Genomic DNA, 23737 nt, shown 5'->3' on the forward strand with positions numbered 1-23737 from the left:
AAATCTGGATTAACTAGATACACATCAGCCGTTTAAACTCGGAAGCAAAGTGCCCGTACCGGAGTCCTGCAACTGTTCCGAGCATTCTTGATTGTTCCGTGTCGACTTCAAAGGGTCAAGGAGGCACGACGCCTTCTAGACAGCGCGAAGTCGTATCACGAATGGTGCCATCGTTTACCCTCATTTGCACCCACTTCAGCTCAATAGCCCCACAATACAACATGTAAGCAAACCAAGCTTATACAATGTTTTTTTTTCTTCTCCTATCTGTGTACTCCAACTGTTGTTACGCGAGATGGCTCTAGTGTTGTTTACGAGTACCAACGGAAGTTCGTGTGTAGGTACACTGCACCGCGACACTTCCAGGAACACTTCCGCGAGGGAAGGTGACTGACGAAGAAGGAAGCTCACTTCCGACTGCGATTCTTTCCCGAGGAGCACTTTCGCGAAGCGGGACGCGGAGCGCCCGTTTCTCGATGGGCGCTGATCAACCGAAATGCACGACACAGAAGAGAAGGACGTAGATGGAAGCGAACTGCTGGAAGACCCGGCCCGACACGAGCGTTGCTTCTACTTGACGCACACGGAGGACTGGGGGCTGAGCGGGAAACACCATTTTTTTTCATTACGTTGTTCTACACGTTACGCAATCTTTTTTCGACGGCCTTGGTCGCCTCCTCGTCGTTGTCTACGCGAAGCACGTGATCGAGGAGACGTTCGAGGTACAAGCGTCGCGCTGCTCACATACGTGAGACAAAGGGGGTTCGGTTGACTCCAGCTCAGTGGTTAGCCGATAAACATCTGCGTTGCTACGAAGCGATAAAGACAGAGAGAAAAGCGGCGTACTCGTACATCACCCGCGGAAGATGCGCGAACACTATAGATAGAAAGCGCCACGCTGTTCACCTAAAGCGTCGTCGTTGGCGGCAGGAAAAGAAAGCTTGGTTGCTCGTGGAACACTTTCAAGCTACACCTTGGCGTTTCATGCATAAAGGAAGCCGGCCCTGTACCAAGGCAGCTGTAGCACTAAGAGGCTTTTGGATTATCCGCACTATCAGCCACATTGTAGTTTCCTGCGTCGCGATTAAGGATAGCGTATTTTCTTTCTTCGTCTCCCACCAGGCGCATATGACGATCCGCGAGCTTGTTGACAACTTAGCGCCGAAGCGGTGTCATTGTACTATCACTCAAACACCTTGCGAAAGAACATCGTGCCACAGTTCTTTTAAACAGACCGATCTTACTGCAGCCAACGCATTGATAGTGTCGAACGCCTTGCAACTTTCGAGGCGAAGTACCGCGCCCGGCAAAGTTCTGTCTGAGGAGCACATTTTGCATCATGACGACCGTAGTAGGTGACTGGACGGTCGTCAATGACGCGTTTTTCCTTCTCCAATCGAGTCGCGTCTCTTCAAAACGGCACACGTAGTCGTGCACAAGCTCCTCCTAGCGTAGCATGCGTTGTTTCTGGTCCGAATGTCTTTCACCTCCACGCATTGTTGGGAAAGCGATGGGTGGTTTTTCCTGGTGTGGCACGTCCAAAACATTTTGTGTTGTGAGACGCAGCGTCTGACACAGTCTGACAGAGGAGGTCGCATGGTTCTTTCCCTCTCTCTCGATGCATTGCGCATGTTTGAGGAAGGTGGCGAGAGAGGGCGCACACAGTGTGCGGAAGTCTTCATCGGAGCCGCAGGTAGTTGATAATGTCCGTGCAGCGCACCACCTCGTACTCGAGTATGAGGCTGCAGGCGATGAAGACGAAGTAGAGGAAGAACATGACCATCGCCAGGCCGACGTTCATGCGCCAGCGGAAGAGCGCGATGGTGATGATCACGAAGAGCAGCATCATGAAGAGGATGAAGATGGAGCAGGCCATGCCACTGCTGCTCACTTTCACCGGACCGTAGATCATGCACGACAGCAGCCAGGGCAGCGGAAGCCTGCGACATGGGAAGTTCACATAAACACCGCGTACACGCAAGCATTGCACGTGTAGGAGCACAAACTTTGCTCTCGAAGCGTGAGTGCCAAGCGGGAACATGATGGCAGACACTAATGATAAGAATTGATGGAGTTTAACGTCCCAAAACCACTACATGATTATGAGAGACGCTGTAGAGGAGGGCTCCGGGAATTTCGACCACCTGGGGTTCTTTAACGTGCATCTATAAATCGAAGCAGACTGGCCTTAGGAATTTCCGCCTCTAATAGACGCGAATGAGTGCACGAAAGAAATTCGGAAAAAGGGGGAATTACAATATTTACGTTGTGTTCAGAAGTGTTGTCGCTCGGGCGGGTTGGTCATTCATGGACTTAGCTTGCATTATAGCGCTTTACATATAGAAAGGAAAGACGAGACAGACGTAAAGAAATGTAGACCTAGCTGCCTACCTTTCATTACGTCGGTGTCGTCTTAACTTCTTATATCTACCGTGCTAGTACAGGCTAAGTTACGTTGTATGTCTAACCCTACGAAGGGATCATGCATCATCATGTATCATTCCTACGATCCCTTATTGCGCACGTTTGTTCTGTTGCCTCTCCTAACCACCGCCTGATGTAGATAGGAGGTGACAACTTAGTCGAGCGGATAGTCTTATGTTATATCAACTCCCTCAGTCAAGTTTATTTTTATTATTCAAAATAAAATTATTCCTATTATCATTCCATCCTTATTATGCTGTAAAAATATTTGACGTGACTCATGAGCATAGGTCGGCGAACTCGCACATTAGTCGACTGACTCGAACTCTTTCAGGAGTTTGAGTGAGTCCGGCTGAGTTATATTCTGGTGAGTTTGAGTCCGAGTGAGGCCATTTAGGGAGTATTTTGGTGATTAAGGTCCTGCGTGAGTTCTAAGCGCAAAGTATATTTATTGAGTGAGTCGGAGTTAGCTCCACATTTTCACCAACGTGTACTTCTATATACTTATTTTCAGCATTACTGGCAGCCTTACGTCAGCTACCACCATTTGTAATACTCACATCTTCTCGCACATATTTCAACGCATTAGCGTTAATGCGCCAGCTCAATATTTATTCACCAGAGGCGTGAGTTGAGGGGCGGGAGAAAGTGCCTCAACCCCCCCCCCCCCTCCTTTTTTTTCCATTCTCCGCTAACTAAAACTTCTTGCACAAGAAGTTCTCGATAAAAATACTCGTATGAGCACTGTCTTTTAATAAAGCCCCGCCGCGGTGGTCTAGTGGCTAAGGTACTCGGCTGCTGATTTGCAGGTCCTGGGATCGAATACCGGCTGCGGCGGCTGCATTTCCGATGGAGGCGGAAATGCTGTAGGCCCGTGGGCTCAGATTTGGGTGCACGTTAAAGAACCCCAGCTGGTCGAATTTTTCGCAGCCCTCCACTATGGCGTCTCTCATAATCATATGGTGGTTTTGGGACGTTAAACCCAACACATCAATCAATCTTTTAATGAAAATGTCCTCACTGAATAACAACGACGACGCTTCGTATTTCAAGGTACGAGGTCAGAAAGTTGCTCGTAGAGCACAAATTGCGTAAAATATTGGTGTTGTCGAGCTCTAACACTGCGGATCTAAAAAAAAAAGAACTCTAGCTATACGCTAACAGAATCATGAGTCGACACCCAAAGACTCGGTTATACACTCAATCGAGCCATGACTGTGAGTCTGAGTGAGTCCAGCCGAGGAAATTTTCGGGGGCTCCGAGAGTGTGGGAACTGGCTAACCTTCCTGTCCTTCCTCATTTATTCCTTCTCCTCCTCCTTCTCCTCCTCCTCCGAGAGTGTGCGAGCCCTGAACACGAAATATGCTCCTTTGGCGAGTCTCTAAGTGAGCTCCGCATTTTCTGCCGCAACCGATGCTCGCAACTGTCTCAGACGACGGCCTCAAATACGAGAAAATTCGTGCTGATGAAGTTGCGCAATGCTTGACTCCGTGTTCGCGACGATGTGCCGCACGAGTTGCGCTAATGAATCGCAATGCAAACTGGTAATTAAATAGATGGCGGATCCGAAGCATGCTTGCAGTTGAGCCACCCGTGCGTTTCTGCGCTGCACGTCGCGCTAGTCACAGTATATAGCACAGAACGTACTTGGACACAGCCTATGCGCAAAATAAAATAAAAAAAACAGCTCTTTGTGAACGACCTAATGCATAATCTACCTTTTATTCTTTTTTTATGGGCAATTCGTGCAGTAATAGTAGTATATATAGGCATGACAGGAATACCCTAACAGAAAATTTCCCGCTTGGTCGTTTACAATTTGAATAACAACGAGGACTCTTTGCGATGTGTTATCTCGAGAGGTTGTCGTGCTATCATGCGTCTATATTGTTTTGAAGCCGTATACTACTGCAGCTGTCTACCATCTATTCCGTGTTTATAGTTAGTTTTTAGGTATTTTCTTTTTTGTGCTCTTGCCAGGGCATTACCGCACGCATTTAGAAGTTGTTTTTTTTTTTTTTGCGTTCGGTACAACCCGGTAAATACATACAAAACATGCTGTGGTAAACACTGGCTGTTGCTGCGTTGGCACGGTCACTGAACTGCGAACAGAGTTGCCGAGTTGGAGAGCCCATTTTGTTGGTCTTGGGGAGAATGCAATGTACCAGACAGTTAACGTGCAGTGGTATCTATTAGTTTATCATTATGTAACGAAAATTAACCCACCTTCTTTGGGAGGCTGCTACGCTCATCACTAAACACTTACCAAAGACGGCAAGTTACACTAAACTAAGCTGTCCCGATTTCTTTTCTTTCTTTTTTGGATCTTAGGGGGCTACCGAGTTGATAAATTCTGGCGTACCCAGAATCCCAAAATGTTTAAACCCTCACTAAAGCTGCTCCGAACATCGTACATATAGGGATTTGAGACATCGCATGGGAAACACGCAGAAGGTGGGGCAAATGCCGATTCGCACAGCACATATGAGATTGCTTTCCGTGCGTATCACGATGGGGTTACATCGGTGTAAGAGGACTCACCCAACGGCCACGTCGAAGATGTTGCTTCCGACGGAACTGGACACGGCCATGTCACCGAAGCCCTTGCGGGCAACCAGGACGCTCGTGATGAGGTCCGGAATGCTGGTGCCCGCCGCCAGGAAGGTCAGGCCCATCACCTGTCAACGTGCGTGTGTTAGTAACCCAGGAAATGAAAACTTTGCCCTGTAATTGTGTCAAATTATGCAACGATGTCCGTGTGCTACGAGTATTGTCCCATATGAACAATGGGAGGGGGGCGGGTGATGCACAATTGCCGTGAGTAGTTTAGAGACCACTAGGTCTGAGAAAACTACATTTTGAGCAGTTTGTGACTTTATTCAACAAACTGCAGAGAACATGTTAACGAGTTTTAGAACGAGCCGGAAATTTACTGAACCGAAGGTCGGCTGTGAATGAAGCGTCACCATTCAGCTTCTTATTGTGTCTCATGGTATCAAAGCTTTTGACGTGGGCTGTATGTGTGTGATACCAATGCTTTTTGTGGAGTTGCATTGAATAGCGAACGCCTCGAAAGTGCTTATAATTATCCTGAGAAGTAAACTAACGTTCCTTTCTTGAATGCTTCATAGTGCATGTTCTACGGGCTCATATCGTACGACAATGCCAGAAAGTTGAAAAGATGAGTGAGATGCTTACTGAAATTGGTGAACTCAGTTTAAAGATGAATAGGCTTCAGTATGAGCTGTGCCACCTATATCCTCAACCTCGCGGACGAACGGCAGTTGTGCTATCTCGGCACTCACCAACGCATCATACCATGCGACAAGCTTTCTGATTACCTTGTGCTTTTTTGTCAGCTAAATTGACGGTTTACAGTCTAATAATAAAGCGCGTAACTGGAGCAGGAACGATAAACAACCAGAAAAATATTCGGAAACTTAAGTCCACGGGGGACGGTAATCAACGCCTCCTCCGCGGTGCTGATCGCTTGACGGTATAGTTTCGCTATCACCACTCAAGTTTTAAAACGAAGCCTTTTTTTGTGAACCTCCTCAAGTCTTGCTGCTGGTGCTATTGAGATTTCTAGCTGATCCGGTCTCACATTCACTTCGGTATTTTATTTCTCTTACGGTGAGCGCATCACTTCTGGTTATAAGCTAAGGAAGGGATTAAACAAGTTCAATCTGAAACGTTTGCCGAGATCGTGGACATACTGTTTTACCAAGTGTGCAGTTAGTGTGCAGTTGCGCAGACAGAGGGCGCAGTTGCGCAGGTGGAGCAAGATACGTGGCGTAAAACATTGGAAAATTGCTGCGATTTCTTTATTTATTCTTTATTTTTTTATTTAATGATACTGTCAACCCTCGCTTGAGGGTCATAACAGGGAGGGAGTACAATATGAGTACAAACAGAACACCTAAAAAAACACTAAGGAATAAACACAGGAAAACAGAATGGGCAGTACTTCAACCATTACCAAAATAAGCATCAATTTTTCTGTCAAAAGTTTGCACATCGGTACTATTAATAACATGTTGGGGTAAAGAATTCCATTGTTCGATAGCATCCGGGAAAAATGACCGTCGAAAGATGTCAGTGCGAGCGCTGAAAGGTTCAATAGGGGCATCATGATTCAATCTAGTGCTACGTTTTCCGGGAAGGCGCATGTACTCGTCTTTAGGTATTTTGAATATCCCTTGGATTATACGAAATAATGTTTTAGGTTTTTGTTTCCGTCTTCGAATTTCCAGTGATTCTAAATTGCATGAATTTAGCATATCAGTTACTGAATCCCGCCTTCTATATCTAGAGCACACAAACCGAGCTGCACGCCTCTGAATACGTTCTAACTTGGTGACCAAGTGTTTCTGGTGAGGGCTCCAAACCACAGAGAGGTATTGCAGTCTAGGTCTAATATATGTGTGGTATGCAAGCAGCTTTACGTGTTTCGGTGTTTTATGCATCTTTGCTCGTAGAAAACAGTTTTTTAAATGACTCAGAACAAACCTATTCAATGTGACGGTGCCAAGTTAGGTTGTTCGTAATGGTCACCCCTAAGTATTTAAAATGGGGCGTTTTACTGAGTTTATTGCTCCCGATGTTGTACTGGAAATTGAGAACATTTTTCTTGTTGGTTATGTGTACATATGTTTTTCTTTTAAAGTTAATTTGCATATCCCATTCACAACACCACAATTCCAAATCTTCAAGGCACTTATTCAACTCGAGTTGATCATCAGTACAGCTTACAGGCATATAAATCAAACAATCATCAGCATAAAGTTTCATCTGAACAGGTGGCTTTACAATAGTACTTATATCATTTATGTACAACAAAAACAACAGCAGGCCAAGCACGGACCCTTGAGGCACACATGAAAACACATCTAGCGTAGCTGAAAAAGAACCATCAATCCTCACTGCTTGCTTGCGTTTACTCAGGTAGGCGCCAATCCAATTTAAAATTTCATCACTGAATCCAATTTTACTCAATTTAAAAAGCAGTTTAGTGTGGTTTACAACATCAAAGGCTTTAGAAAAATCAATACAAATTACATCAACTTGTTTGCGATCGTCTATAGCCGAGCTGAAATCATGAATTGTTTGAATCAATTGCGTCACTGTGGAGTTGCCACTTCTAAATTTATGCTGACAGTCATTAAGTAATTGATTAACCTCCAAGTGAACCATGATATGCTTTGCTATTATATTCTCTATGACTTTGCAGCAAACAGACGTCAGTGACACAGGACGATAGTTGCTAATAATTATTCGGTTGCCGAATATTTTTTGCTTAGAGTACAGTTTTAGTTGAAAGTTTTGTGGGTGTGAACGAAGGGAAACCTCGGCGCATAGATTACCAACGGGTGACGCGCATACCTCGGTGGGGATGCCTAGCGTTTCGCCGACCACGGTGGCCCACCACACCATGAGGTAGGAAAAGATGGCGATCCACGCGATGCTGCCCAGGAAGGAACCGGCCACAAACTTCACTTTCTCCTGCGGCGTGAGAAGAATGCGCGGTTTTAAAAAAAGAACAACAGTATCCGAGCAAACAAGCAACAAAGAAACAAACAATGGACCAGAAAAATATGGTCGCAGCGGCGTCGGCCACTGAGAAACGGCACCGGAGTGCCGAATAACCTGGGGGGACTTTTGCGGTTCGAGATGGTCGGAACTTCCCTCCTGCGTAGCTCAGCTCCGCAAGGGAGTTTACGCCGCTTTCTATGAGTGCATCTACGTCAGTGCGCGCGCTACGACCAGTGCACACTTCACCGTTAAAAAGAAAAAAACTGACGGATTTTCTGTTTTTTTTTCTTCTTCACGTCTTTGCATTTTTTTCGTGTTTATTTTCGAAACCTAGCTATAGATACTTGCGATCTATAGATCCGGAAGAAGTGAGAGATGAACGGGAAAAAAGAGCAAGGTTGTGAGAAAGTCACGAGAAACAGCCTTTATTCGTGGCTCTCTGTCACTTATTTCGATAGGCTGCCGCCGCTGCTCGCACACACACTTACGGATCTGCATCTCCTGTCGCCATCCCCCCCCCCCCCCCTCTCTGTCTTTCCTTCTTCTTCCGTTATTTAGTTTGCTTCGTTTCAAGCGGTTATTTTTCAGCCGACTTCCACGAGGTACCTTCGAAAAGAATATATTTCGGCAATGTAATAAAGCGTATAGGTGACCGGATGGCAGATAAAAAAAATGATGGTGACGAAAGTTTTTGTACACTTTTCGCGCCGAGGGAGGGGTTAGTCGCACGCTGTCATCGACAGCGAAAGAGAGATGGAGGCGAAAAAAAAAAGGGGGGGGAAATTTTTGTCCCCTTTGTGATAAAGTGCTGGTGGCATTCTCTGCGCGCTGTGCAGGGACGAGGCCGGCGGCGTTAAATTATGCATTCGGTTTGCGATGCGCCTCCTCGCGCGCACCTCTCTTCGGGGCAAAGCATCCTCCATTGTTGTACGGCTCTTCCGCTCTTGCTGACTTCTCGTTTTTATGTATTCATTTTTAAGGGACCTGAATGCTTGCCGAGCCTTGTTGCAGGCCAAGCATGACCAGTGGCAGGCGCGTGCATTACGCAGATTGTCGCCACCGAACATTGCACCGTCAGCTCTCTTTTAACTCCTTTCTTGGGGGACGACGGCCGGGCTGAATACACCGATTACATCCCTTTACAATGTCGTAAAAAAGGACAAAGCAGCTGTGTTGTCGTCGGGTGACGCGTGTATCGAGCACGGACAGAGCGACGTGTTTCGACCCTCCAAAGCGGTACGCGATGAAAAAAAATAAAAAAAATGCATTTCCCGTGTAGTTTGAGTGAAGTGTACTAGCATATAGTACTAAAAGCTACAAACCCGATGGGAACTGCGTCGAGCGCGCCGTGTATATGACATGTGCATGCGTGGGCGTGGGAGCATTGGTTCCCTGGTGAAGTTGTGTTTTGTGACTCGCATTATGAATTCTGAAGAGCGCCGAGCGAGTGTGTCTAACAGCCTCACGCAAATTAAGGGTGCTTGTTGAATGCATCTACAAGTTTTATACCGACTTAGATTATGAATTATTGCAACAAGTGCGTTACAAAAGAAATAATGTTGTGAAGCTCAGGGACGGGAAGCAATTACGCGACAAAGAGCAGTGACATTTCCGAATTGTAATTTTATTTGCTCTTGTTTGAATGTCAGTTCACAGGAGCTGGATAGCTTTCAAGATATCGAAATTTACGACTCATCAGTGAAAACTCAATGATGGGCTCTAAATGCAGGCAGTTGCAATGTGCGTCTAGATAGAAGGGTACTCGCTTTTGATTTCGTATAGCAGCTGACTTGGCTATAGTGCAATTTAGAAAATTAGCAGCTGCAATTAAATCAACTTGCTAAAAGCCCTATTATTGGCCTTCATAATGACGTGACTAGTTACGAGGCCAATCAGGTGCAAACGAGGGCGCGCCAGTAGCGTTCACCACGTGACGCAGGCCGTTCTTCCGCTCATTCACTTCAGTCAGGCTACGCTGGTGACGCCCCAAGTGGCAGCTTTTGTAGTCGACCGTCCTTAGTTCTCAGAGTGTTGAAGTGAAAGGGGGCGAAATAAAGAAAAAAAGAGAGAGAGATAAAGGAAGTCGGCATGTAGAGTCAGGTGAACTCCTGCAGTCGACAACGTGCTTATCGTCTTATTTCTTTCGTCGTATCTCAATAATAGAAACGTGTTCAAACTACACTATTTGTGAAAATATTAGGCGACCATCCCGTACATAGGTAACTACGCTGTAACGCGAGCTTTTACGTTATACTGGCGCTGCTTCTGTTTTAGGGGCGAAGCTCCTTAAGGCGTGGGTCTGCCCATCCCTTGTATGTATGTAGTAGTACGTAACCAACGGTGGCGCATACCCGCTCTAGAGCGGGTTTGTGCCACAGGGGATGCGAGATGGAAGATGGCGGTACTCTTAGTGTTCACTAGATGGAGACGCACGGGTGGACAGACAGACAGACTAGCAGACGGACGGACGGATGGATAGACGCATGGACGTACGGACGGATGGACGCATGAACAGACAGACAAAAAGATGGATGGACGGACTTACGGACGGACTCATGGACAGACGGACGGACGCATGGATGGACGCATCGATGGTCGCGCGGACGGACGGAAGCAAGAACGAACAGACGGACGAAAGCATGAGCGGGCTGACGGACGCTTCGCCCCACTCATTATCATTCACTCGGTGGATATGCTGCGATTTTTTTCAACGAGCAGCTTGACATGGCCGCTTCGGCTTCTCTGTTCTGCGTGCATCTTCATGACATGAATCAAACCCCTTCCCGTTTCGCTGCAACCATTGCTGCAAACTGTGGGGTTCACTCACCGGCCTGCGTACGTCGGGCATGGTGAGCCAGAGAGGGAAGATGATGGGCGCTAGGACGACGTAGTTGAAGCGTTCGCGCCAAGTGTCCGGCCAGGCGACACTCAGCGGTTCGTTGGTCTCCTCGATCGTGTCAGGTGGAAGCTCCTTGGCCGCCTGCTGCGTGTCGCCAGACAGAACGGCAGGCACGACGCGTGAGTTATCCGCGAGGGGCACCATCGCGATAAAAAGAAAAAAAAAGAACATTGCGGCATCTACGAGCTCTACTGCTGGAATTTCTTTTCAAGCACCTGTACTTTTTTTGTTTTCTTTATATACGGTTCGACTAATTTAGAATGAGGTGCCTGAACATCACATGATGTATAACTCTCTCGCGTATTCAGGTAGTAGTAACAAGAGGCACATATGAAAAGCTCATTCTGAAGAATGTTCTAGTAATATGTCTATTAAAAAAAAATTGGAAGATCCTATGTACCGTGGGAATAAATGATATGCGAAGCATGTATCAACAACTTTGTTATGTGGCACTTCTAAAATGAGCCTAACGTTACGAGGCGGAAGGATGTAGTACTCAGTAAACATTCGTAGAAATTTTTAAGCGTTTCACGTATATCTACAAAACATGGGAATGCGAGAACTGGTTACTCACAGTTGCGGAACTACCCCACCAAAAAACATGCGCACCACCAGCACCAGCAGTGGTATACGAAGAAATGTGGTTCTTTTATCAGTCCGTGATGTTCTTCACGCGAAGCGTAACGCTGTAGCGTATGATGTTTTTTTTTTCGTTTTTTTTTTAGGGAGGGGGGTGCTTTGAGGCATGTGTCGCGAGTTGGATCGACGTTAAGTGCCCTGGTTGTGTGGGCTTACCAGGCACGGCGTCTACGTGGCGACTACACAGGGTAACGTATTGTGTGACATAACGCCAGCACTCATGTTAGAACGCAGACGTCAGTATTATCGAAATGGAGTGCGTTTACGTTCTCGCGTTACGTTCTGACGTCAGCGTTCTCACCTGTCTCGCGTTAGCGTATTCCGCTTGGGTTGAGCAATGCAGTTCCAATACCTGGCACGGCTGTGTGGCAGAATACCTGATGTTGGTTATGTAGTTCCCAATTGGGTTAAAGATTTACCCCACTCTATAAAATATTTTTAAAGCAGCATTTTATTACGTCTTTTGATGCACGGAATTTAGTTTTTCGATTGCAGCTAATTTGATTACTAGCGATTATTTGTAGTCAGACGCTAACGTCATCGGGATCATTTCCAAAATATCTCTTGTAGGCCCGTTTGCTCAGATTTGGGTGCACACTAAAGAACGCCAGGTGGTTGAAACTTCCGGAGTCCTCCGCTACGGCGTCTCTCATAACCATGTGGTGGTTTTGGGACGTTAAACCCAACAAATCAATCAAACAATTTCCAAAATATCCCGCCCACGGGGACCGTCATGTAGTACACTTAGCTCAATTTCTCGGTAAGTAGGGCACTGCTGTTGATAGTATTGCCGTTCTAGACGCTGTGATCAGGGGCGGCGCCAGGATGTTTTTACGAGGGGGGGGGGGGGGCAACCACGAAAAGTGAGTTCCTCCGGGAGGGGGGGCAACCACGAAAAGTGAGTTCCTCCGGGAGGGGGGGGGGGGGCAAGCTAGCTCTGCTCCTACTAGGTTTTCAATATATGCTTCCGGGCACTTGGGTGGGCATAGGGGGGGCAGGCGAGAATTTTGGGGGGGCTCCAGCCCACCCTTGCCCCACCCTGGCGCCGCCCCTGGCTGTGATACGTTTCACTCTGCCATAAGTTTTCAGTTACCTTTAATGTCCCTTTAAGCCCTTAATACCGTGTGAACCTACCACGGCCTGCGCCGCTGTGGCACTGTTGTAGCCAGAGTCCGGAAGCGCAGAGGCGATGGCGTCGCCGGTAGACGGCAGGCTGGGCGCTTCAATGGCCTCCTGGATCGGCGCGGGCCTCTGGTGCAGAATGGCGACGCCGCCTCCGCTCGCCGCCGTCATCTTCTCGCTCAGGTTGGACGTTATGGACGAGTCGCTCTGCGAACATTTTTGTTCGTCGTTCGCATCCTGTTTATACAACTTCGCCGTGGCCGTCATTAGTAGAAGTTGGCCTGAACCGGCAGTCGGCGTAAACGAGTAACTGCGGCACTTCATGATTTGATGTATCCAACAAAACTTGGAAAAAAAAAACATCTTAGGTACCTTAAGAATCAATGTCATGCGAAGCATGCGGGTGGAAGGTGAAGGCTTTTTTTTTTCATTAAGGCAGACATTATGAAGTGGCGCTAGATATATGTACAAATCCTCGCACACAGTTACGTTAAACAGCCGCGTATGTTTTATATTAGCGGTTGTTTACAATTGCCTAACTATGCCAACAGCAACATGGATATTAGCAACACCAGGAGTGGTATATGCTGATATGAAGCGCTTGTGTTTGCGCTAACACGCGAAGATGGTGGCCCTCAACACTGCTGCACAAATCAACTTGAGCGTATGGTGCCTAATTACATTTTACATTAACCCGACATGACGGCTGTATCATAGGAGTACATATGTAATGTCTATAAAATCGTATAGCCAGTACTGCAACCACAGTTGACGTTACACGAACATGACTGTCTTTTTGTAAGTACACCCGACGCCTGGCGTGGCTCTGTGGTAGTATATTTCATTGCCACGCAGGATATTATAGGGATTCGATTCCTGCTGGGACACTGGCATTTATTATTTTGCATTCCTCAGGTCAACGCTGCTTATGGCGACTTTTTAAAACCGTCTCAAGCGTTAAAGTCACCCATGTGTGTTCTGGCCGTTCTTTGGTAGATATTATCACCAGTGGCACATACCCGCATACCAGTGGCACATATCCGGCCCCCGTTATTTGCCACAGTTTTTGGAAAGTGTTAGACGACGTACGCGACGAGATTACATTACTCATGTCATGATCAGGTAGTCGTATTCGACAAAGCATTTGACCTTTTAGTACTAACTTTGGTGTATCACAAGATAAGGGGGTGATCATGAGAGCATCCAGACGTAGGCGGATAGATAGATAGATAGATAGATAGATAGATAGATAGATAGATAGATAGATAGATAGATAGATAGATAGATAGATAGATAGATAGATAGATAGATAGATAGATAGATAGATAGATAGATAGATAGATAGATAGATAGATAGATAGATAGATAGATAGATACCATAAGTGCTTGCAGTACGCAAAGAAAGCATCCTGTTTACAAACATCTTGCTCATCTAGCTTGTGAACTGTTAGTTTCATGAAAATTTTCGCATTGACAAATTTCAGGTAAAATTTTATTATAGCAAATCAGCTTTTGACAAATGAATCTGCAAAATTGATATACAGTTTTAAGAAAGTAATTGCTGTAGAAAGACATCCATTTATACTTCACTCGCTGATCAATACGTAATTAACTAAACATGTAAACAAATACAAATGAATACACAATCGTGATGCAGAATTACAAGTAAGCAGTTGTTGTAGATCAAGAGATTAATCAATGGAATCGTATATTAAATGACTGATTTACTGATAGATATAACGATTGATCGATTGATTGTAGATAACGAAGGCACTTATGTACCTGTAGGTTGGAGACGGAGTCGACGCGCACGAGGGCATCGCTGTTGCTGAGGCTGGTGAGGCGGGTCTCGGCGGAGCCGCTGCTGCCATCCTGGGTTCCCCCCCGAGGGTAGCCCCCGAGGGGGGCCGGGGGGGGACCACCATTGGCCACGCCCGAAGAGGACTGGCCCTCTCCGCCGGGCTTGGTTGCGTCCAGCAACACGCGCAGGGACGCGATAGTGTGCAGCTGGGACGCCTTCTCATCCAGCTTGGCTGCGCATGCGCACAAAGAACTGGGCTCACACTCACCGCGGGACACTCCCAGCTCTTCATCTGAAGACACTAGCATACTTGATGTGGGGGAAGTGATTTTAAGTGAAAAGAAGAGAAAAGTGGGCCCCGCAACTGTCTCTCAGGGGGAGGACACCTCAACAGTAGCTCACGAGGGGTGGGAGTAAAGGAAGGATTAAAATGGTAGGATTAAAAGGTGAAGAGATGGATAGAGAAGAAGGAGAGAGCGAGGCGCAGGGACAGCGAACGACGGAAGTAAAAAGAAGAGAGGAATGATGGACATGGTTGCAGGAGTCCGAGGACGGGGTACCACTGGCTAGAGCTCTTGTCGGCGTCAGGAGACAGTGTAGGGCAAGCTCAGTAGGCCAGAACTACGCAGACGTCGGAGATCGCGAGGGCACAACCGGTCGACACGAAATCCAGTGAGTGAGTCCACTTAATGTGGGAAACTACTGGCTTGCTATGTCCACCGGGATTTTACAGAAAGCTAAATGGAGCTGCTCAATTTAAAATTTTTGCGGAGGTTCTACTTTCGCCGTAACAGTAATTCTTGGTTTGCGCCATGTGAAACAAATCGCAGTCACTCACTCTAAACACGGAAAGTAAACCATCTTTCGCACTTAAGGCTTTCGCGACAGCTGCCATGGCAGGCCTTCTGTGTAAACGGCATCTATTGGCGTCATCTTCGGGCGATCCTCAAAATAGTCTTGGTGTCTTCCACGCTACTTAACAAGCAAGCTACATGTCAAGTTCTATCCTGTAATGGCTGAGTTCGCCCCACGTCTGCTTCACCGGATACACGACGCAGCTATTAACGACAAACTCTGTTCAATGCTTATACCACCAGTAGGCTACGGTCAGTGTATCGTCAATTGCTGATTCAAAGCTGCCTCTGAAAATTTCTAAAAGTCACATACGCAATAGGAAGTTGTCGAGGAAGCAATTACATTTGCCCCCAAAACTTCTATTCTTACTTCATTCTATACCAACACGTACAGGCTAAATGTTTGCGAGAGCATGCTATCAGGCTGGTTGGTTGGGCTTCATAATTTATTCGGTAATGCACGGCATTACAGGAACCAGGACTAAGAAGACACACGCAATGCGTAAAAAACTTTCAACTAAGGATTATGCGTTTGTCTGTTGTATCTTTAGTTTAATTATTGGTGCAACTGTCGTTGTACATAGCGCAGTGTATATTCTTCTTCTCGGTTCCTGCCATCTTGAGCTGTTCTGGGATCGACTGATTGACTCATTCATTCATTTCACTCCTCAAATAAAAATCAAGGTAAGCTTATGAAATCACTTATGTCGCCTATGGTTTTATAACGTGCACCAAATCTAACCAATCGATATGAAGGTAAAGCAGCACGATAGTTTTGAATTAAAGCGTGATACACAGCACCTTACATGTTCATTTCCTCTGTCTCACAGTGCTTTCCAGTTAAGTGGAAGTTTCCGTAGAGGCCCGTTTTTATATTTTGCTCCACAGAAGCCCAGCTGGTATGCCTGACATAGAACCCACTTCCTTGAGCTCAACATCATGGCTTTATATTAACATATCAGCAACTCGGAAGGGTTTTCTCTGTTTGCAAGTAAACGGGAATGCGTAAAGAGCAAGGGAGACTGACCGTTGGCTTCCCCTTCGTGCTCGTGCAGGGGGTCAATGGAGTGAATGAGGAGCTGCAGTAGTCCGTGCCGGAACTTGCTGCCAGAGTGGAGGATGGGAGCGCTCATTCTCCTTCTCGCCATCTGGAGAAGAGAATGGCCAGCTCAGTCCTTTCTCTCGCATACGCACGACGGGACAACACGCTATAGACTTCCGCATTAAGCAGTAAAACTGCCGAGTGTTTATGGCTACAAGTTGTGCACTTCTCTACCGACGTGCATATATCCACAACTCTAAGTTCTTTTTATTTTATTTTGTTATTGATTATTATACTTTGTTCTTTACAGGTGTTTTCGTTACCGAGCGAGACATGAAAATGGGCCCTTCGTATTGGCATTTCATTTTGCAGTTTGTGCTTGTTTCGTTGAACTGGCATAATTTTTTTATGTATGGTAGAACCAATTGAATACGAACAGCCTGCACATCACACGACGTCGAACTCCCTCACGTGTACAGATAATGAGATTAATAAGAGCCACATATAAACAGCACATCTAGAAGGATGGTCAAGTCTGACAAAAACACTTTTTAAGACATCTCATTCAGCTGGATCTAGAGGAAAGCGGAAAGTGCTTACTTCTACAAAAAACCGCAGTGTATGCACTGGTTTCCAGTCAATAATTCTAAACATGCAGAATACGAGCGTGTAGCAGCGAATATTTGATGTCAGTGGCCACTTCGTAATTTGTCTTGTAAAATGTAGTGGAAGATTCTTCTCCGCGTATGCCGTACGCTTTTTTTAGTGTCACATAGCGTTTACCACAGTTTCTATCTGTTATACGGTTCCCTGGCATAGAGCAGAGTTTTTACTTTTGAGTCAGACGTTGTATTGTCAGGTTTAATTTTGTTTTGCATGAATAATTGTTGGAATGTGTAGTGATGTAATGACGAACCAGTTGGTTGATTGATATGTGTGGTTTAACGTACCAAAACCACTACACGGTTATGTGAGACCCTGTAGCGGAGGACTCCGGAGATTTCGACCACCTGGGGTTCTTTAACGTGTGCCCAAATCTGAGCACACGGCCCTACAGCCTTTTCACCTGCATCGAAAATTCTGCCACCGCATCCAGGATTCGATCCCGTGACATACGGGTCAGCAGTCGAGTACCTTAGCCACTAGACCAACCCGGCGGGGCATGACGAAGCCGTGAGTGGATACATCATTGAAGTCGTTGAGTTGTGTTGGACAATGCTGACGCCTCCCCGACTTGTATATGCAAGCTGTACGAACAACCGAGTACGTATAGTCACTTTCGGTAGCCATCCGTGATCGTAGTGCACTGGCTGCTACCGTACTACTATGATGATGGAGTTTATGTTTCTTCACCTTGTGACACAACTCGGTGCGCTTGTTACTTTGGCCACCTATGATATATAGGCACAGAAGGAGTCCGTTACTGGAGAATAGTAATCGTTGCAATCAACGCAACGGCATCACTATGCACTGCTCATTGTGGATGCGTCTCACGCTTTGACTGATTCGATCCCTTTGATCCCAGAGCCGCACAATTCACTTTCATAATTGTGACCTGCCCTTCGCGTTTCTGCCATGTGAATAAGGAGAGACTTGGAAGCTGGTCCGAAATTTGTCATGCATGAAAGATTTTTTATGAAATTACTTGTAATTATTTTTGCGAGATAAGTGACGTCAGTAGTCACGACAAGAAAAATAACAATTTCTTAATGTCAATATGATATTCGCGCAGGCGGTGCATTTCTCAGACGAAGTTTGGCAACTCTAATGCTGCCAAATAGCGCGCAGTGGGCCTGATGCGCACTACTGAGGGTCATTTGAGTCGGCAGAGAGCTCGCACACATAAAGAGATAGTTGTTTACCGCGTGATATTTTCAACTAAAAGTGCAATGCGCAAAGGGAAAAAAGAAAAAAAAAGAAGTTCGAGATCTCAAACATCATTTGACCACTACCCCTGAATTACCAACGAACAACCCCAGTGGACACAACGCACGCATGAATTCCTTTGACAAACTGCGCTGTGTCAATTGTCCAAGAAAACACGATAAAAAAAAACTGTTTTGGTCAAAACAACATCTCGTTTTCCCTTACGTCCGCTCCTCCGCAACGCAACCCGATACAAGCGTGGGTTCGTTCACTCCGCCGTAATATGGCCAAGCTGAAAACAGATCGGTGTCTACATTTATTTACTTCAATCTAACATTCTTTAGCTTGTTCATTGACCAAGCCCGTTTACAAGCGCACCCACTCAAAGAAGTGAAAACCGCGGTCATCGGACGATGTTATTGAAAAAAAAAAAATGAGGCAAAAAAGAGTGAATTAACGAAACCGGGGTAAAGCTGGGGCAAATGCCTGTACACGAGCGGCTGCACTTGCGGCGCCCTTCTTTGTGAAATAGCTGTCGCGTCTGGTTAGGAAATTCCGCACTTTAATACCCGCTAACGCTACGAAGGCAGATCGAGGCAAAAAAAAAAAAAAGAAGAAGTTGAGGGCAAAAGAAAGGCATTCGTAAAGACGCTTCAGTGCCCCGCACTTTTCCAGCTTTCCGATTGCGCCCGCTTGCATGACCTGAGCGAGCGCACATGTTAAGCAAGCCCTGCAGCGCCCCCCAGCGACGCGCGTCATCCGTCAGGCTGCTACTCTTGGTGATGGTGCAATAAGACCTTGACAGAACTCGCGCACTCAGCCCAGTGACACGACACTCTGTCACATTCATTTTTAAGGCGGTGCATGTGTGTTTCGCGTGTTTTGCTGCGCAGTTTTCTTTTTTTTTTTTTACCTCGCGCACTAGTCGGAGAGATGAGAGGTATCCGTTAATGTGCCCTTATCGCGCGTAACGCTTGAATTTGTCGGCGTTCGTTCCAACAAGCCCTCAAGTACAGTTACGTGGATTCTCGGTAATTAACGCGGTGTTTCTTGTCTCCAGAGAGAGCTGTGGGTTATGAAGACGTAATTGAAGAGTTTGTAATAATTTTAGCCACGATGACTTCCCTAAATACACGGTACGCCTAAACTCTGTGGACTACAAGCCAGTAACGTTGACATTGCCGCTAGCAACCTTACGCTCGGCACATGAAAGCCATAACAGATAAGCAGTCGTGACACATCAGTGGCCGACATCACGAGATGGCCCTACTTCTGTTCACCCTCCGTTGCCAAATTTCGAAATAACGTGTGCCTGCAGTGACGTGTGACGCAAGCGCAGCTGGTAAAAAAGATATCTTTTGATGTAATACAATGCCGAAAACAAAAAAAATCTCTTTGATAGATTAAACGGATGGCTCATCTGAACTTGAACTGGGATTGCGGTAGCAATACTGTAATAGTAAACGAGCCCGTCTTGATTGATATGTGGGGTTTAACGTCCCAAAACCACCATATGATAATGAGAGACGCCGTAGTGGAGGGCTCCAGAAATTTCGACTACGTGGGGTTCTTTAACGTGCACCCAAATCTGAGCACACGGGCCTACAACGTTTTCGCCTCCATCGGAAATGCAGCCGCCGCAGCCGGGATTCGAGCCCGCGACTTGCGGGTCAGCAGCCGAGTGCCTTAGCCACTAGACCACCGCGGCGGGGCCGAGCCCGTCTTCGTATAGCGACTTCGTATAACTGACTGCGACGCGATCTACAATATGGTTGGTCGCCAGCGCTGCGGTTATAACATATAATAGCTAGGCAGGACAAATTGAGTAGTTGTAAGAACAGCAGTATTCGATTCAACTACTGCGAACCAAGGTTGCTGCCATCACTGCTGCCTGGTCGCACCATCACAGCTACACACGCGACAAAGTTTGAACGTAAGCACAGTACTCGTGGATTGAAACGTGACGTCATTTTCATATAGTACAAAGTCTGCTATTAGCAATTGCTTGTGATAAGCGCCTCTTGCAGGGGCCGTGCCAGTTTTTTTAGTTTTTTTTCCCGAGGGGAGGGGAGGGGGGTCACCGATGACAGGCGAGTTCCTTCAAGGGGGCAGGGAGGCGGAAACGTCTGCGTTGCGTTTTGACTATGTTTGCTCTTTGAGGGGCACAGAGCACAGGCAAAAATGATCGCACAGGCGATAATACGGCTGATAAAGGAAATGTAAGCTCTTGCGTAAGTGTTCGAGTCAAAATTACACCGATAAGACACGAACCAAAGATCATTTCCGATGGAGGCGGAAATGTCGTAGGCCCGCGTGCTCAGATCTGGGTGCACGTTAAAGAACCCCAGGTGGTCGAAATTTCCGGATATAACACGAACTAAAGATGCTGAGAACAAGAGTGCGAGCGTTGTTTAGCCCCAAAATTTCGTGCTTCGATCCGTGAGCACTGCTCACTTTTTTGTATCCTTTTTTTTTACAAAGTCGTAGGTTACGAGGGCCACGATGGAAAAATACCCCGCTCGTACGGCGCGAGGCTGCTCACCGAGTGCATACATCATTGAAGGAATGGCCATGTGAATGGGACGACAGAACGCTGCTCTGAAGAACTTGAGCAGCTACAAAGCGAGGTAACTATATTTTTGTCACTCTATAACGCGTAACGCCCGAGTAACCTGCTTTACGTTATTTAATAATAATATCTGGGTGTTTACGTCCCAAAAACAAGGTATGATTACAAACGACGCCGTGAAAATTACGACCATCTGATTTTCTTTTTTTTTAAGTGTACTGAAATCCCACAGGCAACCGTTCCGCATTTACGGAAATGCGCTCGTATCCTTCGTGCCCTTCTTGTCTCTGTGTCGTCGTTCTGTTCTCGCACTATAACTATCGTCATGTCATACCAACTAGCCCAAGGTGCCACGCGACCACCGCATCTGGGATTGAGATTCCGACCTTCGGGTTATCAGCCGAGCACTGGAACGACTGATACACTTGGCGGACTGCTTCCCGTTATTTCTGTCTATGCGTTCTGCTTACACGTTGTAGCAGGATCAGTGCTACATGCTTGTACTGCGTCTGACTGCGGTGAACGGTCATGAACACGTCTTTCACCAGAGGGTAAAATACCCTTTTTTATACGGATACTTCCTACAATAACGTGTGACCCCTTGTGTTCTGCACCCAGATCACGTCTTCGAAACCGCCCGACTGGGTTGCCGTGTTAATCGATTGTTAATCGACCCACTATTCCATGGTGATTAAGGCTGGACTTCCACGTATACCTTTCTTTCTTTTCGTCCACTCGTTTCGCCATCACTTCGTGCTATTTTCGTGTGGGCGGCCAGGGGTCGCGCTTAGTTAACGGAACTTAATCTGCGCATTGCCCCACCTCTCACTTATACCAAATGGATCCTGAGACGTGCTCGAACATCTGAAGGCGTTCTGGAATAAAATAGTGGTGAAGAAGTGATGTACGCCTTCGTGTACGAAAAGTTCGGAGGAGAACTTTGCCGAACAAGTTAAAGACCTAATCTCGGAGATTAGGACTTCGGCCAGCGTAGTCGTGCCGGCCACTACATCCAGCGATATATGTGTGAGCAAGTAAATGGCAGAAATTGTCATGGTGTTCGTGACGTTGACGAAGGTAGTAGCCGGTGTGTTCAAGACAACACTTTATTGGGCAAGACAAAACTACGCCTTACGTGCTGGTGTCCCCAGCGTGCAGCCAATTGTGACCACTGTCGACAGTGGGGGGCTCAGCGCCCCCCCCCACGTATCAGCCCCCCACACACATACATACACACACACGCACAGAGAGAGAGAGAGAGAGGGAGGGAGATAAATTTGATAGTGTAATGCGAATACATTTGCGAGGAGAGTGGACTCAATTCAATTCAATTTCAATTCAATTTATTTTCCAGTTTATACATGCTGGATGGTTGCGTTGGGTTAAAAGCTACATAAGCAGCTTGGCGAGACCCAACGACCAGACTATACAGGGCAGTAACAAGCAGTCCGGTGCAGTGAAGAGAAAACCAACAAGTAAAACAGAATACCATATCGTATGTACATATACAGCGATTTACATGGATTTCCAGCACGAATACTGCAGGAAGAAAAAGTGAAAATAAATACATGTGCAGAAAAAGTGCAGACTCAGTGCAGCGTTGTTCCAGTTTGTATGGTGTAACGTGTGCGAAATCAAACCCAATTTCCTGCAGGAGTGTTTTTTTTTTTTTTTAAGTTCGGACGACGATCAGTCTCACAGCTTGGAAAAAAAAATGGAGAAGCTGGGAGGAGGCTGCAGCATCCGCATCCTTGATCGAGCGCATCATTTTTCGGCGTCCTGCGCGTGCGCCTCAACCGCCTTGTTTGACGCTCGGCTGCTTCAGTTTCAGGAGCGCGGCGGCAAAATGAGCCGTTTCGATCGCGCGATTTCGTAGCGGCTGGATTTGCACGCCATCGGCGCGTTAAAAAGTGAGAGCGATGCTTTTCAAACAGAAGCTTGTTCAATTATTGTCTTGCTATTTTTTTATTCCCCTAGAAAGTTGTTGTATACTCAGAGACTTTAGAAGCTCCGTCGGCGGGAGGATCATGAAACTGAGTGGTTTTATATCATATCGGAACATTCAAAGCCGCGCTCTGAAAAAAAAAACAGAGGGAAGATCTATTTGAGTCTTTGTTGGCGAGTGTTGCTTTGTCGCATATGTAACTCTCATTAAAAGCACGCTGCAACACTTTTTGAGCATATCAGCAGAAACTACCCATCGGTAGTAGAGACTCCCGAGAACACGCGAGCCAACTTTTATAGCGCAGCACGCTGTCTGCAGCTCACAATTAGTAATCTAACTCAGCCGAAAATTGCTTTTCTTTTTTCTCTCGACAAATGGCGGAGGAAGCTCAAGAATCACTCGTAGAAGGCCTTCTGTCAGCCATTGGCCGATTTGAACATGGCGCGCTCGGTCGTTACAAGGATCGCCGCGAGAGGCCGCGACTTGTCGTTGCGTGCGCGCGCTATCATGCTGAAAAGCCTCGTATTAGAAAAATAGAAATAATGAAGTGCTCAAGGTTACAAAGCACGCGTGATGCATTTGCTTCACCCATGCCACCCCCACCCCCTTCCCCGCTTAGTTTTCAGTGCTATCATCGGCGCAAGGGAAGGGAGAATGTGATTGCAGCGTGCGACAAATCTTTGTAACTCCGCTCCTATTGAATGAATTCTTGAAATTTTTTCGGTGTTGAATTCGTGAGGCAATAAACTCTTTCGGCGAATCCATTCCATGGTTACTTGAACAAGTGTTTCAGGGCCCCTTTAAAGGTTCAAGCTCCTTCTCGTTTCAGATGATTGTATACTCTCTTTTGAGTGTCGTGTAAAGCGCGACTTTTGAAGAGGAAGCTAATGCGTGTCTTTGAAGGCAGTTATATATGTCGCTACAAGTCGGGGCGCACAATAATGAGTAATAGGTGCTGTTTGGTTCATTTGCTTGGTCGACGGAAGTTCACACAAACCGACGACATTTGTTAAATGGAAATAATCGTCACACACACAATCTCGG

At 46.5% G+C, this 23737-nt stretch overlaps 1 protein-coding gene across 4 annotated transcripts in view; it reads right to left on the bottom strand.

Moving 5' to 3' along the window:
• Positions 1-1410: 1410 nt before the first annotated feature.
• Nckx30C (solute carrier family 24 member Nckx30C) overlaps positions 1411-23737 on the bottom strand; it is a 228152-nt gene continuing 205825 nt past the window's right edge. For 3 of the 4 annotated variants that reach the window (XM_075895624.1, XM_075895621.1, XM_075895614.1), the window contains 7 exons: positions 16299-16419; positions 14399-14649; positions 12629-12823; positions 10784-10939; positions 7807-7926; positions 4966-5102; positions 1411-1940 (listed from right to left, as the gene is read on the bottom strand). In XM_075895624.1, the coding sequence (XP_075751739.1) occupies positions 1679-1940; positions 4966-5102; positions 7807-7926; positions 10784-10939; positions 12629-12823; positions 14399-14649; positions 16299-16419 (1242 nt within the window). In that variant the 3' untranslated portion in view covers positions 1411-1678. The remainder of the gene's footprint in view (positions 1941-4965; positions 5103-7806; positions 7927-10783; positions 10940-12628; positions 12824-14398; positions 14650-16298; positions 16420-23737) is intronic. The other variant, XM_075895620.1, reaches the window with a different exon arrangement.

Source organism: Rhipicephalus microplus, chromosome 1 (genome assembly GCF_043290135.1).
Source record: "Rhipicephalus microplus isolate Deutch F79 chromosome 1, USDA_Rmic, whole genome shotgun sequence".
Classification (NCBI taxonomy): Eukaryota; Metazoa; Arthropoda; class Arachnida; order Ixodida; family Ixodidae; genus Rhipicephalus; species Rhipicephalus microplus.